Consider the following 17,782-nt stretch of genomic DNA (forward strand, 5'->3'; position numbering starts at 1 on the left):
CCCCTTTGTTTTTAAATTTTTTTTAATATTTTATTATTCTTATTTATTTATTTAATTTGTTTTTTGTTGTTGTTTTTGGGGGCTTTTTTGTGTGTGTGTTTTGTATGCTTTTTGTTGTTTTGAGAAAGGGTTTCTCTGTGTAGCCTTGGCTGCCCTGGAACTCACTCTGTAGACCAGGCTGGCCTCAAACCACCCAGTTCATTGTTTATTTTTAGCAGGGTCTTGCTATGTAGACCCAGCTACTTCCAGAGATCGGCCTCTCTTTGCCTCCTCAGTGCTGGGATTAAAGGCATGTACCACCATGGCTGATGTTTCATTTGTTTTTAAGACAGTCATTTATTTTGTTTTACGTGTATGAATGTTTTGCCTGCATGTGTGCTTGTGTACTACATGCATGCCTGATCAGGACAGAGTCCAGCAGAGGCCACTGAATCCTTGGAATGCGAGTAAGAGATGGGTATGTGCTGCCATGTGGGTGCTGGGAACCTCACCCAGGTCTCCTGCAAAAACAAGTGTCAGAGAACTCTAGAAGATAGTCTGTTGTGTGGTTTGGACATATTTATATGGAAAAACCACTATCCTTGACAAACTGCAGTGTGAGCTGTGAGAACCTTTACAGTTCAGCCTTTCAGAACCTTTATCTGAATTTGATGTTGAGTCTTTGCCTTATGTGGCTACATCTTTCTCTCTCTAGGTTCCCACAACCCATCCCCCTCACCACTGTGCAGTGTGTATGCAGTTTGTGCGGAAGGAAAACCTACTCTCTCTGGCCTGCCAGCATCAGTTTTGCCGAAGCTGCTGGGAGCAGCATTGTTCAGTGCTGGTCAAGGACGGTGTTGGTGTAGGTGAGTCTGCACCAAACTAAATATGGCTCTCAAAGAAATGGTTTTTAGAAAAGTTCTTAAATTATACTTATTAATTTGATTTTATATACGTGTAAGTGTTTGGTCTGCATGTCCATGTGTACCGTGTGTGTGCTCAGTTCCTTCAGAGGTCAGTAGAGGGCATGGCATCCCCTGAAACTGGTTGTGATTATCATGTGGGTTCTGGGGCTGGGACCTGGGTTCTCTGAAAGAGCATTAAGTGCTTTTAACTGCTGAGTCATGTCTCCAGCCTTAAAATATTTGTCTTTCACTCTGTGTTTTCATATACTTAAGTAAACATTTCTTCTAAGATTGACAGATTTTTATATTTAGATCTAATGGTTTCTAAATGCATCAGTCTAAATAATAGTTTTCAGTAGTCTCCAACAAAATAAGAAAATTAAAGGCTTCACACATATTGGTGTGGTAAAAGGTAATTTTTTTTCTCACCTTCAAGTGAACTTGTTCTTAACCAGGCATTGGTGGTGCACACTTTTAATACCAGCACTCAGTAGGCAGAGGTAGGTAGATCTCTGAGTTTGAGGTCAGCCTGATTTATAGAGCTAGTTCTACGAGAGCCAGAGATAAGCAGAGAAACCCTGTCTCTAAAAACCAAAAAAAACAAAACAAAATAAAGCTCTCCTTTGAGCTGCCTGCCATGCCTTGATTCCCTCTACTGTGTTCGTACAGGGTAACCTATATCAGATTTGACCATTGGGTTCAGAATTATTTGTTGTTCATTTTTTGTTTGTTTGTTTGTTGAGACATGGTTTCTCCGTTAGCTTTGGCTTTGTAAACCGGGCTGGCCTTCAGTTCTGTAAACTGGAACTCACAGCAGTCCTCCTGCCTCTGCCTCCCATAATATTGGGATTACAAGCGTGTATCACCACACCCTGCTAATTTTGTTTGTTTGTGTTTGCTTCTGTTTGTTGAGACTGGTCTCACTGTACACAGCCCTAGCTGACCTGAATCCCAATACTGGGATTAAAGGTGTATGCCACTACATTCAATGCTATGATTTTATTTAGTGTTACTTGTGGGTAATTGGACACAGTATCTTTGTTAAATTACTATGAAAATATGTTAATTTCTCTCTTTGAATGAGTTCTTGATAAATTTTTGAACAGTGGGTTTTCTATAGGAAATCAGAATCTGTTGGCTAAACCGAGTGGGTAAATACATTGTGTCTTTTGCAGTATGGTTGTCCATCACATTGTCTTTGTTCAATAGGAGTCTCATGTATGGCTCAGGATTGTCCACTCCGAACACCAGAGGACTTTGTATTTCCTTTGCTTCCCAACGAAGAATTGAGAGATAAATACAGGCGCTACCTCTTTAGGGACTATGTAGAGGTATGAACAGCCCTTTTCTCTTACCCTCTATCTCCTGACCTACCTTATACAGCTGCCATTTGGTGGTGGGTGGTAAAACATAGGTCATGGGGCTGGAGAGTCTTAAAGAAGGCCTGAGCTAGTCTCGGCACTCTTGTCCTATCTGTAACTCCAGCTCCAGCAGACCTGACCCCTTCTTCTGGTCTCTCCAGGTACCTTCATGCACATACCTACTCGTGCCCCACAGTAGACATATAACTTAATATAAAAAATATATATATAATAAAGACCTTGCGGTGAGAAAAACCACTATATAAGTCCCAGATCTGTTACTTCCTTGTTATGAGATTACTTGCTCATTAGTTTGCCTGAGTCTTGTTTTTCACCTCCATAATCTGGACAGTCATCCCAAGCACACACAAATGATTAAGCAAGCTGAGCAAGCCATCTTAAGTGAGGATGTGAGCACAGGTCAGGCGTAGCTCAAGAGTTGCTATTCCAGTTGGTTTTCTGAAATCAGCCTAGAGAAGGGCTATTTGGTTTTGGTTTTGAGCAATATGAAAACTTGTTCAGGATTCCAGCATGATTAGTTTTAAATTCCTTTCTCTTTTTAGGCTACCTGTGCAGCATAATTTTCATCTTTGTCTATTATGATTTAGTTTAAAGGCTTATTGGTTTGGTTGTTGTCTGATGTACATGCAGGACAAACACAAGGCTTTATTCATTGCCGTTTTTATTGCCTTGAGTAGATTATTGAGGATCTTTGAGCTCTTGAACTGTTAGATACACAGGTAACTGAGCTGTGTTTTCTCTTGCTTCTTTTGTTTTTTTTTTTTTTTAAGATTTATTTATTATGTATATAGTATTCTCCCTGCATGTGTGCAGACACTCCAGAAGAGAGCACCAGATCTCATTGTAGATGAATGGCTATGAGCCACCATGTGGTTGCTGGGAATTGAACTCAGGACCTTTGGAAGAACAGTTCTTAACCTCTGAGCCATCTCGCCAGCCCCTCAGCTGTGTTCTCATCTTTTTCTGAACCCTGTTCTCCCTGTGTTGAGCAGGCTGCCTGTGGTTCAGCTCCCTGGGCTCCAGCAGTGCTTCTGCCTTGCTCCTCCAAGTAGCTCAGTAGCTGGAGTCCAGGCACACATCTGCACCCAGCCACCTTCTTGCAGAACAACTGAGCTAGTGGCTTTCTGTTTAAGGCTAAACAGATTCTCTGCAGTAACTAGTTATGTCTGTTCTTCACAACAGCCATCCTAGATTGTAGTGTAAGTCAGCAGCTGGAAGTGCAGAGGCGCTTGAGCAGTGTGCTTGAGAGACAACAATTAGAAGATCTCCTCGTTGTTTCCCTTTGGTGTATCCACAGAGTCATTACCAGCTCCAGCTGTGCCCTGGTGCAGACTGCCCCATGGTTATTCGGGTACAGGAACCTAGAGCTCGCCGAGTGCAGTGCAATCGGTGCAACGAGGTCTTCTGGTAAGAGGGAGTGAGTGCTGAGCAGTCCTGGGCTCATGGCCCATCCTCCTCCAGAGAGCACTGCTGCGCGTGAGAGGACAGGGCTGGGAGAGGTGGAGTGTGTTGTAGAAGAGTACTCTGCTCCAGGTGGCCAGGTTTGTGCCCAGCATCTCATGTTCCTCAGGAGCTTTCGATAAATGGACAGGCTCCGAAGACAAGGAAGTGGCAGATTCCTGGAGAATATGTAGCTTTATGCTACCCTCATGACCCAGAGATGTCTGCCTTTGCTGATAAGTTACACATGACTTTAACATCTTCATGTTTTTCTGTTTTGAACTTTCCTTAGGTAACTTTTAAATTTAAATTTATTTTTACTTTTTAAGGAAGATCTCATTTAGCTCAGGCTGGCCTTAGATCCAACTTATAGCCAAGGGTGGCCATGAACATCTGGTGATCTTCCCTCTGCCTCTACAGTGCTGGGATTCCAGACTTGCACCACCGTGCCCAGTGTATGAGGTGCTCGGGGTTGGACTCACGCCTGTGTGCGTGCTAGGCAAGCATGCTGTCAACTGAGCTATATTTTTTTGTTTTGAGACAAGGTCTTGCTATGTAACTTTGGCTAACTTTTAACTTATTTTGTAGGCCAGGCTATCCTCAAACTCAAAGAGATCTGCCCTTTAAGAGCTGGTATTAGTGCTAAGATTGATTTCATGTGCCACCCCACTGGCACTGGTTGGTTAACTTGTATAAAACTGATTCATGAGTGAATTCTACATCTGAGGTTCTCCTCATTCAGTAAATTCCATAGGCATAGCCAAAACTTTCCAAGTGGCAAGCCTCTGTCCAGCCATTTCCCCTGCATTATCACAACTGTGGGATTGGCTCTGTCGCCTTGTGTTCTAGTGAGGAAACAAGGAACAAGGTAAATAACAGAGCTGGAGAAGAATTTAAATTCAGAATATGGCTATTCTGTCAAAAGATCACTTTTATACAGACCCATAATTTAGATCTAGGTCTGTCCTAATTGCTCCTTCCTGGAAGATTGCTGATCCGGCTTCAGAGGAACTCCACAATAAATGGGTGTGCCTATCTCCTTATCTCCTGCCTTTCAGCCCCACCGAAAGGGGACAACTGAATAGTTGCTGCCTGCCAGCCTTTACTGATGCCTGTACAAAAGGAAGTTGAAAGCACAAATCCTTGCTTTCTTTTTAAGGGTTGGGGTATTGATAAAGGGTTTTTCTGTGTAGCCCTGGCTATCCTGGAATTCACTGTAGACCAGGCTGGCCTTGAACTCAAGATCTGCCTTTGCCTCCAGAGTACTGGGATTAAAGGTGTGTGCCCCTTCCAATTCTTGTCAGGTGTAATAGGGCACCTAAGGTTTTACAAGTTCAGCATTTGTGCATCCTATGTGAACATCTGGCCAGATGTATAGAGAAGTCCCCCTAAGTCTCGGTCCTCTCTTACACATGAATTAAGGTGCTCCTCAGAGTACCTCACTTGCCTTTCAGAGAGCTGAGTTCTTGGCTAAAGAGGTGACTCGGTCAGTAGAGTGCTTTGCCCTGGATTTAACCTCACCACATAAGCCAAACATGTTGGCTCATGCTCTCCTTAAAAGCAAAACAAAAAACCTGGCCTTGGGGTGGGAATGTAGTTCTATAGTGAAGTTCAAGGCCTTGAGTTTTAACTCCCAGCACCCCAGCACCTTAAAAGGGAAAAGAAAGAAAAGAAAAGAAAAAAAAAAAAAAAAAGGAAGGAAGGAAGCTGTGCTCCATTTGACTCCTTTCAGGAAGGGTTGATACCATCTAAGATGTTTAAGGAGAAACTTGGTGTGGGCCTGTTAAAAGCATGTCTCAGGCTCAAGTTGAAGCATTTGTAATGTGTTCATAATAATCCTAGGTGAGTTAAGTGCCAAAGACTTCAAGAAGTGATTTTGCCTAAAGCTCTAATTCAGGATTTGTTAACTTAAGTAAGAGGAGATTTTAAAACATTAAACCCTGACTTGAATATTTGAATGTGTTTCTTTTCCAATTTTAAGTTTCAAGTGTCGACAGATGTATCACGCCCCCACAGACTGCGCCACAATCCGGAAATGGCTCACCAAGTGTGCAGACGACTCTGAAACAGCTAACTACATTAGTGCTCACACGAAAGATGTAAGGACTGTGTGTTACCTTTAATGGATCTTTTCTAAGTAATGCTTGCCAGAGCTCTCCCTGAAGATTGGCTGTCTGAGCAGAGCACAGAGGCTAGGGCTCTTACTAGGGACTTTGGACACTCAGCCATACCTAGTATAGTTTTATCAGTTTGGGAGGTGGGGTTGAGACAGGGTTCTCTGTGTATCCTTGGTTGTCCTAGACTTGCTTTGTAGACCAGTTCTACCTGCCTCTGCTTCCCCAGGTACTGGGATTACAGATGGGCACCACTGCGTCCAGCTAGTTTCATCAATTTTTATCCTTGGATACATTTATTCTAAAAGAATTTTTTTAGAACCGGGCATTGTTGCTCACACCTTTAATCCTAGCACAGCAGAGGCAGGTGGGTCTCTGAAAGTTTGAGGCCAGTCTGGTCTACATAGTGGGTTCTAGGACAGCCAGAGTGACATGTAGAGAGACCCTGTCTCAAAATAAAAACATAATCTATATATTTTTTACTCTATATGTATGAATGTTCTGCTTGAATGTATGTATGTGCACCACACGCATGTCTTTGGCTACTCTGGAACTGGAGATAAGATTTTCAGCCACCATGTGGTGCTAGGAATTGAACCCTGCTCCCCTATGTCAACATCAAGTGCTGAGCCATCTCTCTAGCCCCAGATGCATTTATCTTAATAAGATTCCAACGTACTTAGAAATGTTGAACCAAAGCAGAATTACGAAAACACCCTAATTTTTATTGACTATGTACCAACCTTTGATAGTACTGGGAATGAAGTAGTTAATTGACAAAGCTCATAAATAGCAAGACAGTAACATAAGTCCAGATGTTCTCGATATCTATTAAAGCTTATCCTGCGGGAAGGATCTATTGTTCCCTGTGCAGTCTCTCACTAACTCACATGGAATTATGCATAGGCCGCTTGACCCTAATGTAGGCTCCATGTCAGTCTAGTCCCTGTCTTGCTGCTTATGGTTGCTGGCCATTTTCAAGTGAGCAGAGTTTTGAGGTAGTTTCTGCTCCCTCTTTTGGAAACCAGCATCCAAGCAAGCTGATCAAGATTTAGTCCAGAGTGGCCGTTCTCCCAGCAGGCAGGCCTTCTGCTGCCCCAGCCTGGGCTTAATCTGAATGGCATCATAGCAAGGACAGATGGAGAGGACTTAGTGGGGCTCAGCTGACACTCGCATTATTTCAGAATCAAGCATGCTGACCTCATTTCCTTGAATTGCTGTTCTAGCCTCAGCGACCTGTCACACTTAAGTGAGACACTCCTTCCTGAAGTGCTTGCGATGAGTTATTGGGCACGGGTGCCTGGAGTTTTGTGTAATGTTTCTTAGACCGGGGCTGATGATCTGTGAGCCTAATGGCGCCCTTCTGTCTCCTCAGTGTCCCAAGTGCAACATCTGCATTGAAAAGAATGGCGGCTGCAATCACATGGTGAGCAGAAGCATGTGGAGTTTGCCATGTGTGACATGGAGCCCTTGGTCAAAGCATTCTTCCTTAACGTGTTCTCTTCTGTTTCTCCCTGACAGCAATGCTCCAAGTGTAAGCACGGTGAGTCCCAGGCCTGCTTCCGTTCCAGAGGCATGGCCTATGCGTCTTGGGCTTTGATCTCCATTACTTATTAATGAGTTATAGCAACAAAACAGCAAAATAGAGAGGAGCCACTGTCGCTTAAGTTAACTGTCACTGGCTTAAGAGAAACTTTTGGTTTGAGAGGTGGGAACACTCTTTTCTATGTAGTTAAAAGTCTAGCTTGGTGTGACTCATGATCCTTAGCCATCCAACAAGACTTCTTTTTATCCTTATCTTTCTTTTATGGACAGGGTCTTGGCTATATAAGCCTAGCTGGCCTTATGCCTGTAGCCATTCTCCTGTCCCTGTCTCCTAACTGGGTCCATTACAGGCATGTACCAACATACTCAGTTCAGTGGTGTAGTGCGCTTTTTAGTCTCTTTGCCAAAACACGTTGTTCAAGAGGATTGTCTGAGGTACCTTAACAAACACCTGTTAGGAGAAGGCTGTGCATGGCTTTGCTGTGGTTCAAAATCAGTTTTTCTTCCAGAGCAGTTTCCAGAAGGAATTAATTGGGTGTCCTTCATCCATTGAGACCAGTTTACCTAGCTACAAATTGCTAGTTTCCCTTTCCTTCCAGCCAGATCAAACTTCTGCAGATTAAAACTATGTTCAGGGACTGGAGAGATGGCTCAGAGGTTAAGAACACTATCTGCTCTTCCAAAGGTCCTGAGTTCAATCCCAGCATCCACATGGTGGCTCAGAACCATCTATGAGGAGATCTGGCGCCCTCTTGTGGTTCGCAGACACACATGCAGGCAGAATGCTGTATAAATACTAAAAAAACTATGTTCAGGATGCGCTGGAGAGATGGCTCAGTGGTTAAGAGCACCGACTGCTCTTCCTGAGGACCTGGCTCAGGGTTCGATTCCCAATACCCACATGACAGCTCATAACTGTTTGTAACTCCAAGATCTGACGCTCTAACACAAATGTTCATCCAGGCAAAACATCAATGCACATAAAATGAAAATAAATAAGTCATTTTTTAAAATATGTTCAGGAGCCAGGCACAGTGGCCCACACCTATAATCTCAGCACTCAGAGAGGCAGAGGCAGATGTGTCTCTACCAGTTGGAGGCCAGCCTGGTCCACAGAGAGAGTCCAGGACAGCCAAGGAAGAAATTATGTCTAGATAGTCTCCCACACAGTTTCCTCATTTCTAATCAGGAAATTGATCCTTTCTATTTGTTTTCTTAGAGTTTCATTGTTGTTTTGTTTGTTTGTTTGGAGACCAGTTTTACTATGTAGCCTTGACTGGCTTGTTATCTTTAACTATGTAACCAGACTGGCCTCAAATTTAGATCTGCCTTCTGCCTTCCAAGTGCTGGATTAAAGGTGAGCACATTCACACCCAGTTATTTTCTGTTTGTTGGGGCCTGTGCTGGTGCTATTCCCATAAGCCCTCCATAACCGAGTGTCTGTAGTAAGGCTATAGAGAGGCAAAACAGTGACCCTGTGATGCAGAATGAAGGTAGTCAAAGGAAGTAACCTCTTTCTTTGTGAGGCCCACACTCTCCTTTTCTATGCATGTATAATGGAGGGAGTCTATGACACACTTACGTGGTGCACTATGCATGTGTCCTGTTTAAAGAGAGTGGGTAGTCAAGCTTCCTGCTCTGCTTGCTGCTCTTTTTGCAAGGTACTGAAAACTTTTCTTTCTTTTTAGTAATTTATTTAATTTTATTTGATGTGCATTAGTGTGAAGGTGTCGGATCCTTTGGAATTGGGATTACAGACAGTTGTGAGCTGCCATGTGGGTGCTGGGAATTGAACCTGGGTCCTTTGGAAGAGCAGACAGTGCTCTTAACCACTGAGCCGTCTCTCCAGCCCCTCTTTTTCTTTCTTTTACAAGAATTGTAAGCCGGGCCCAATGCTGCATGCCTGTAATCCTGGCATTCTGGGAGGCCGAGGCAGGTGGATCTCTGTGAGTTTGAGGCCAGCCTGGCCTACAAATCCAGTCCAGGACAGCCAAGGCTACACAGAGAAACCCTGTCTTGAAACACTCCCTGCCAAAAAAAAAAAAAAAAATTTGTATGTTGTGTGCCCCTGTAGTCCCAACTAAAGGAAGCTGGGTAGGAGAGTCAGTTGAGCGCTGATGGTTACAGCTGGTTTAGGTCTCACAGCAATACCGTGGTGCATAGAAAAAAAAGGAAGTGACAAAGACTGCTGAACATTTCTAGCACCCAGGAAGTCTCACTTCTTATCTCTCAGCAGAGTTAACTGTCGTCCCTACTTTGCTGTCTAATAACATTATTAGAGCAGCCCTAGACCACACATTACCCTTTCAAACAAGTCTAGCTGAGGGACAGTGTAGCCCACTGTCAGACCAGTCTTTAAGGAAAAGAAGCTGCATTTGATTTTTCCTTCTCCAAAATGTCCTGATGACCCCTTTCGCAAAGTCGGCAACCAGGTTAAAGTATGAGTCTTGGGAAACAGTTGGCCACCAACAGGTGGGATCAGAACATAGACTAGATACTGGACGTCTGATGAACCGGGGTCACCTCTCTCCATTAGAGGGCGGTTGTTACTTGAATCCCTTGCATACTTTAGGTTTTTGTTGTCTTGCCTTCTTCACTGTGGAAACAGAATCATAATTCTGCATGTGAGTTATTGAGTAGATAAGAGATTTTATATTAATACATGCTTTGAAAAGGGTGGGAAAGGGGGCTGGAGAGATGGCTACTCTGCCAGAGGTCCTGAGTTCAATTCCCAGCACCCACATGGTGGCTCACAACCATCTATAGTGGGATCTGGTGCTCTGTCCTGGTCTGTAGGCAGAACATTGTATATATAATAGATAAATCTTTTCAAAAAGAAAAGGGTGGGAAAGGTACCTGAGTGAGTGACATCCTTGCTGCAGCACAAACATGACAATCTGAGTTCAGTCCCCAGAATGCAGGAGACAAAGCCTGGTATCATGGTACATGCTTATAATTCTAATGTTGGAGACAAAAAAAAAAGCATGAAATAAAGTGATAGCTGGGAACTGAGACACAGCATTCAGAATTGACCTCTGCGCTCCACGGGGTACATGTGCATAGATGCACACACCAGAAAAGGAAGAAGCTTTTATTTCTAATTTTGTGTATAAAAATCTTAGGACGAGCAAGAATTGTATGGGCAGCCTGTGTGTCATCTGGCACACAGTGTGCCAGATGACTGGGTGTGACTCTTTGGGGCGCATTTTTGCTTTCCACAATGGCATTGCCCAAGCTTACCAGTGAGTTTGCACGGTCAGCAGTAAGGCACACATCATGTGTGCTCATGAAATATGGAGAATCCTTAGGCCATTGGCTGTTCTGACAAGCTGTGGACACAGCCAGTTAAGCTAGGAATGAGAACTGCACATCCCATCTGTAAAGAGGCCCCCTTGGGAGTTTCTCCTCCAGTTGCCTTTCATTCTGCTCCTCTGCCTATGCCTCGGAGGAGTGTGTGGTTGTCTTCTGAAGGTAAATTACTTGCCTTCTGTTCTGTGCAGACTTCTGCTGGATGTGTCTAGGAGATTGGAAGACACATGGCAGTGAGTACTATGAGTGCAGTCGGTACAAGGAGAATCCTGACATTGTCAACCAGAGCCAGCAAGCCCAGGCCAGGGAGGCCCTCAAGAAGTACTTGTTCTACTTTGAGAGGGTAGGTGTCTCAGCATACCCCAGCCCCTTCAGAGTAGGCTTCTTCCCCTTGGCCTGCTGAGGTGAGGCCACTGGGATGCTGTGTGTATAGGAAAGTCAGTGACTGGAGCTCCTGCCTCTGCTTGGGTAGTATTACCTCTTACAAATTGGCTTTCCAGTTGCGCAGGACAATGGGGAAGAATCTGGTATTCCTTTAGTTGAATGGTGGATCATAGTCAGTCTGTTCCATGAAACAGAGCCATCCGCGGGTATGGTCCAACAACCACAGTGTGTGTCCTATACTCCTGTTATACTCTACCTTCCTGGGACTTCTGTTAGTTTGTCCTTCTTCCTCTGCTTTGTAGTGGGAAAACCACAACAAAAGCTTGCAGCTAGAGGCACAAACATACCAGCGGATTCATGAGAAGATTCAAGAGAGGGTTATGAACAATCTGGGAACTTGGATTGACTGGCAATACCTACAGAATGCTGCCAAGCTGTTGGCCAAGGTAGCTACCATCTCAGTCTTTCATTACTTGTCCCTGCTTGCTGTAAACATTAGGGTAAGAGGCCACCTCTGAAAGGTGGGGGAATTTGGTACCTGCATAGGGGCCACATCTTTCTGTGCTGAATATACCAGAAGTCCCAGCCCTTTGCTAGATGTTCAAGGGATTTCTGATCAGTTTACTGCCACTGCCAACAGAGAATATGAGAACTCTTTTCTCCTTTGTCCCATCTCTGAATAACCGAAAGGAAAATACATGATTGATAAGTATTGAGACATGTAGCTTTTTTTTTTTTTGTTTTGTTTTGATTTTTTGAGACAGGGTTTCTCTGTGTAGCCCTGGCTGTCCTAGAACTCCCTCTGTAGACCAGGCTGGCCTGGAACCCTCTAGCTCCTGAGCTCTGGGATTAAAGGTGTGTGCTACCTCTCCTGGCTGAGATATGTATATTTTAATGTTCAGAGGTGGAAGAGTCACGAGGCAGCTGGTGGCCATAAATGAGTTTGAAGCATGGTTTTTCTGCGACCATTCTTGTTTCAGTTCTCCTGTCCATCCTCTGTTGTTTGGCCTCGTTGCTTTAAGGTCCACATGTCTAAGGTCACCATTTGCATGGTCAGGTATGAATTGTAGGAGCCACCTAATGGGTGGGTCAGTTAGAATCACAGCTAACGCTGCTTGTTGTTCTTTTCTCAGTGTCGATACACCCTGCAGTACACCTATCCATACGCATACTACATGGAGTCTGGTCCCAGGAAGAAGCTGGTGAGTTGAGGCTTCCTTTCCGCTCTCCCCTGCCCTTTTAGAGGGGCCCATGCTTACCAGCACTTTGCAGGTGAATAGGGTCCTAACCTGGTCATTGGGAGAATACAATCAAACTGCCTTACTCTAAAATTCCATTTCTGTTGTGTAATGGCTAGATGCACCTGGTTCCTCGAACAGCATTATGTAAGCAGCAGTTGGCTCAAAAAGTCTGTGAACATTTGGATAGCCAGTGGCTCTGCCATACACATCCTTGCATTATAGTTGTCTTTTTATTTCTTTGCTTCTTCCTCTTAGATGTGGTTGTTTCTGTTTCTGCTGGTGATGAAATTTTTTTTGTTTTGTTTTGTCATTTGTTTGTTTGAGACGGTTTCTCTGTGTAGCCTTCCTGGAACTCACTCTGTAGACCAGGCTAACCTCAAACTCATAAAGATTCATCTGCCTCTGCCTCCCGAGTGCTGGGGCTAAAGGTGTGCACCACTGCTACCTGCAGTCCGCCAACATAGTGTTTATATCTTACTTAAATGTTGGAAAACAGCATTTTTATCATTCATTGTCCCACCAAGGAAAATGATCACAGTTAGCATTTTCTAGCTTTTAAAATTAATGCTATGGAAGTATAGCATTGTGGTAGAGCATGTGTGAGTTCCTGGATTCCATTCCAGCACCAGAAACCACAGAGTTGGGCATGGTTACACACTATAACCCCAGTAATCCATATCCAGAGGATTGTGGGTTTTCTGTCCAGCCTAGACTATACAGCTATTCCTTATCTCAAAAACAAAACACAAAGACACATGCATATAACATTTTATTATTTCAAGCTTATCCTTTGTTAGAACTCACCTTTTACCACTTTGAATAATAATAAGACTAATAATTCTTCACATAAATGCTCTTTATGTATTACCTTAATGTATCATTATTTGAGATGACAATTGTTTTCGCTTTCACTGTCACAAATAAGACAGGAAAGTCTTCATGCATAACATTTTATTCCTCACGTGTATAGTTACTAAATCAGAGAATTTGATTTCTTTTTTTTCTGGGTCTCAAAAAAAAAATAGATAGCCCAAGTATCCTTGACTTTAAAATCTTCCTGTCTCACCCTCCAGTACTGGGGTTACAGGCATGCACCACCACATAGGTTAAATAGTTTGCTTTTTCAAAGGTTTTTTTTTTTTTTTTCCTGGTCGGTCGGTTGGTTGGTTGGTTATTTTTTTTAAAGGTAGGGTTTCACGTAGCCCAGGCTGGCCTCAAACTTGTTAACTAACCAAGGAGGACCTTGAACGTCTGATACTCCTCAGTGTTGGGTGTGGTGTGTACCACCATACCCAGCTTATGCAGTACCGGCAACGAACCCAAGACTGTACATCCTGGGCAGGTACTTCACCAACTAAGATAGCCTCCCTATCCCCTGATTTTAAGGCTTTTGACTGGCCAGATGTCTGATGGAAAGTAAAACACTGAATAAATACAATGTCTTGAGAATATCTATTTTAACTTAACTTTTGCAGTATCTGTGTCCCAGTGTTTTGGGACATGTTCTCCTGTGGCTTTAATTTTTACGTCTTCCTTTGGTGGTGAAAGGCAAATGTTCCTTTGCCATTTGCTCCTCTTCTGGAAGCTGTTTGGATGTTGCTTTCCAGCTCTGGGCATAAAGAGTAGCAGGTACGCAGAGGACAGTGTCAGGCTTGTCAGTTGCTAATTGGAGCCTGAGGTGCTGCATGTACCCTCCATCTGCAGGCCCTGCCCGGCTACAGCCCCCTCTCCTTTTGACCTTCCTGCTCTGCCCATACAGTTTGAATACCAGCAGGCTCAGCTGGAGGCTGAGATTGAAAACCTTTCATGGAAAGTTGAGCGCGCAGACAGCTATGACAGAGGGGTAAGTACGTGCTGCCTTCGTGCAGGTAAGGGAAGGGTATCGTGTTAATAGGGAGTTGTATTGAGATGGGACTTAAGCTGCTGCAGTAGAGGGTGCGAAGGTGAATTTAATTTTTGGACTCCTTTGAGCCCCTGATATGATGGCTGTGGCTTTGGTTACTCTCCTGGCATTGGGACTTTAAACACCTCTTCTGTGTCCTTGCACAGGACTTGGAAAATCAGATGCACATAGCAGAGCAGCGGAGGAGAACCCTGCTGAAGGATTTCCATGACACCTAAGCTGGGCTGTGGATGTGCCGGGGTGAGGAAGATGTAGCTGTGAGGCCTCCCGGCTACCGTGCTGCATGCTGCAGGCTCTGCCTTTCACGACCCCAGGCAACAGCCAGGGCCCCACTCCTGAGAGACACTGGCAACACACCTTAGTCAATTTTTTTCTCCTCATCTTTTTGCTTTTTGTTTCTGCTAGGGTAGAGGCTGTCTTGAACTGGTCTCTAGTAAGGACTTTTCAATTTCCCCTGGATGGTTGTTGGGTGGGAGGGAACTTTTTTTTTTTTTTTTTCTGAATGGCTATTAATAGTATTAGATCATTACAACTTATGTAATTTTCAAAGGTTGTACGATTATAAAGAAAAAAGGCAAACCATAGATAACACAGAGCCCTTTTGAAAATAAATTGGCATTGGAGTGTTACCCTCTAGCTATTTTACTTAGAATGTAACTTGATGCTGCCACCCACCGAGCCTCAGAATGTCTGCACTGCCAGGGGCCCTGGGGTGGTCTCTGCTTTCCAGCATCATGTTTCACCATAGCTGTCCCAGAGGAAGAGCATGGGTGGCAAGTGTGGGGGGCGCTGAGTAGGCCTGCATAACGGGCTGGAGCACAGGGAGGTGCATGCCTCCTGCCTTAGCTGGTCAGTGAGGGCACGAGCAGAGCAAGCTCTTACTGCGGGCTTGCTTTTATTCTTGAATGTGAGGTTTACCTGAGTCAGGCCACCAGGCCAGACCCCCACAGAGGGGGCTACCACTAGCACCTCCAGACTGGGAGACTGGTTCAGCACGGTGCTTCCTTTTGTCTCGTAAAGATAAGAGATCCACCTTTGAAAGGAATAATTCCCCCAAATAAGTTTCCTTTTCATTGGTCGTTCCTTTTGATCCAGTATTCAAGTGGTATACTCTTGACCAGTGTCACATGTGGCCATGTCTGACACTGTCTTACTGTGTATGGTGAACAGAGGTCACAGGGTCAGAGTTCAACATGGCTCTTCCAGGGGCATGAGCCTTGTGGCTCAAGAGCTAGGTTTGCACAAGTTATTTTTATGTTAACCTGGAGTGTGGCCAGAAGCTGCTCTGAGGGAGGGTGTGTTCCCCTTTGCCTAGTTGCAGCTGCCAGGAGACCCCATCTCCATGGTCTGGGAGTCTGAGGCCAGGAGGAATCCCTGGTTTGTGGTCCCAGTTCCTCTGCTAGAAGGGGCTGGTCAGAGGGAAGGGCCAGTTCTTGCACAGTCAAGTGCAAAGGAACAGCAGCTTGCCTGGTGTCCTTCCTGTCTTGAACCTGGTCCTGTGGGCCTTTGAAAAGTTAGATCTGTGATCTCTGGGGTTTCCATGGCTTTGTTCAGTGCCTCCCCTCTGAGACTGGCAGAGCTGTCTATACTTGACAGGCCCTCCTTGAACTGTTAGGAGAGCCTATAGAGAAATCTGTGAATATTATGATGCAGATTCTTTGATATTCATACATTTTCACCTCCAGTCAGCAATTTCCTAGGTACCATGTAAAGCTGTAAAATTGAGTTATTCTTGAAGACAGGTGACAGCTGTGACTCTTGGGGTACATGGCCAGCTGCACGCTCTTTCACCTCCTCAGGTTTTGTCTCTTCAGAGATTGTGGGGTAGATTGGGAGCAGCAATTTGGTGTATGATGAATGAACCCAGAATAACAAGGGGAGCTGATTGTGAACAAGGAGTGTGTCTGCTGCAGGGCCCAGTGTGGCGTGTGGATCTGGCTATCGAGTCTGTTCAGTGGCACTGTTGTGACACCCGGCCAGAGTTGCGGCTCTGCAGCCTAACTCCCCCTTAGGCACTTTCTGAACTGCACAGCTACCATGCTCCTACTCATCAGCTGTGACCCTGACCATAGGCACTGTGGGGGCTCTGCCAGCCGTGGCTGGCACACTTCCCCTGTGGAGACCTGTGTTCCTCACCTCAGTGGCTGTCCTTTGTTAACATTGTCAGGAACAACTAGAAGGTCAGGCAGAGGTGGTTTGGGGGTTGCTTTGGTGTTCTGCCCTGCAAAGGGCAGAGAAAAAGACAGTGTTTTCATGAACTGACCAGATCCTTGTTTTTCTTCAAAGAAAAGTTGAGGCAATGTCATCTGCTCAAAGCTGAGTGGTTTATTAAAAATAAACTAAGTTTCTGATTATAAACGTGTGGAGTCTTTCTTCAAGCTGTCCAGGGAGCTGCCTTCCCCATCTCCAGGGGCTGAGAGGTCCCAGCTATACTTAGCACTCGTGTGTGTTGTTTTGTTTTGTTTTGTTTTTTTGAGACAAGAGTTTCTCTGTAGCCCTCACTGTCACGGAACTCACTCTGTAGACCAGGCTGGCCTTGAACTCAAAGATCACCTGCCTCTGCCGGGATTACAAGCATGCACCACCACAGCCGGCTTAGTACTGCTTTTCTTCAGGCTTCTTCCTTCAGGGAGAAGGTAGTTCTGTGTACTCCCTGCAGAAAGAGAAGTAATTTGGGAGTGTTAGTTCTCTCCATGGGGACAGGGTGAGCCATTCCCTACAAGCATCTTGGGATTGAGGTAGGAATGCCCTAAACCCTGCTGTGAGACTCCTCTGGGTCCCGCCAAAGCAGATGCAGAACAATAAGTCAGAGGGCATTATGGCTCTGAGAAGTTAGAAACAAAACTCAGACAAAAACTGGAAATGGGTGTGAATGCTGATCTGTGCTCTCAGGCACACAGGCCGTGCCAGTGAGGGCAATCTGCAGGACAAGCTGAGCTCTAGTACTGTGGTGAGCCCAACTCCACATGGCACACAGTGAGCTGGGAAAGGACAATACCCCGTAAGTGCCTTCAGTCCATGGGCAAGATGAAAGGGGCTGGTCACGGGTTTTTTGTTCGTAATGTGTGTGGGGAGTTTTATCCGTTTCTGTGCTGTGTGCTTGCCTGCTGCTTGAGGAAGCATATGGGTCCTTGGATCAAACCCAGGTGCTCTTCTTAACCACTGACCATCTTTCCAGGCTCACTAGTGAGTATTTTTACTGGGCAGCAAGGCCCAGGACCAGTTAAGATGGGGACATTGTTGAAAGTCAGTGACAGTTGGTACCATGGCATTCACACTGCTTTTGGTGGTCTTTACACCAAGTTGTCCCTTCATTGGATAAAGACATTTGACCAAGCTAAGGAAGATCCTCAGGGTCTACCAGGCAGAAGAAAACGAATTCCTGCAGGTTGTTCCAAGAGATCCAACACCCTTTTCTGGTATCCATAGGCATATGTTGCACATGCCGGCAGAACATAGAAACTTTTCAAGGCAGCCGCTGCAGTGGCGCACACCTATGATCCCAGCACTCGGGAGGCAGAGGCAGGCTGATCTCTGCGAGTGTAAGACCAGCCTACTCTACAAAGCAAGTCCAGGATGG

At 45.0% G+C, this 17,782-nt stretch overlaps 1 protein-coding gene across 4 annotated transcripts in view; it reads left to right on the forward strand.

The window, feature by feature from the left end:
• Nucleotides 1–16,560, forward strand: part of Arih2 (ariadne RBR E3 ubiquitin protein ligase 2) — a 59,017-nt gene extending 42,457 nt beyond the window's left edge. For 3 of the 4 annotated variants that reach the window (XM_021663110.2, XM_021663113.2, XM_060385258.1), the window contains 11 exons: nucleotides 695–845; nucleotides 2,094–2,215; nucleotides 3,564–3,673; nucleotides 5,688–5,805; nucleotides 7,196–7,246; nucleotides 7,342–7,363; nucleotides 10,866–11,017; nucleotides 11,361–11,504; nucleotides 12,192–12,260; nucleotides 14,059–14,142; nucleotides 14,349–16,560. In XM_021663110.2, the coding sequence (XP_021518785.1) occupies nucleotides 695–845; nucleotides 2,094–2,215; nucleotides 3,564–3,673; nucleotides 5,688–5,805; nucleotides 7,196–7,246; nucleotides 7,342–7,363; nucleotides 10,866–11,017; nucleotides 11,361–11,504; nucleotides 12,192–12,260; nucleotides 14,059–14,142; nucleotides 14,349–14,420 (1,095 nt within the window). In that variant the 3' untranslated portion in view covers nucleotides 14,421–16,560. Of the gene's footprint in view, nucleotides 1–694; nucleotides 846–2,093; nucleotides 2,216–3,563; nucleotides 3,674–5,687; nucleotides 5,806–7,195; nucleotides 7,247–7,341; nucleotides 7,364–10,865; nucleotides 11,018–11,360; nucleotides 11,505–12,191; nucleotides 12,261–14,003; nucleotides 14,143–14,348 lie in introns of those variants that run through there. The other variant, XM_060385257.1, reaches the window with a different exon arrangement.
• The last annotated feature ends 1,222 nt before the right edge of the window (nucleotides 16,561–17,782 follow it).

This window comes from Meriones unguiculatus, chromosome 6 (assembly GCF_030254825.1).
Source record: "Meriones unguiculatus strain TT.TT164.6M chromosome 6, Bangor_MerUng_6.1, whole genome shotgun sequence".
Lineage (NCBI taxonomy): Eukaryota > Metazoa > Chordata > Mammalia > Rodentia > Muridae > Meriones > Meriones unguiculatus.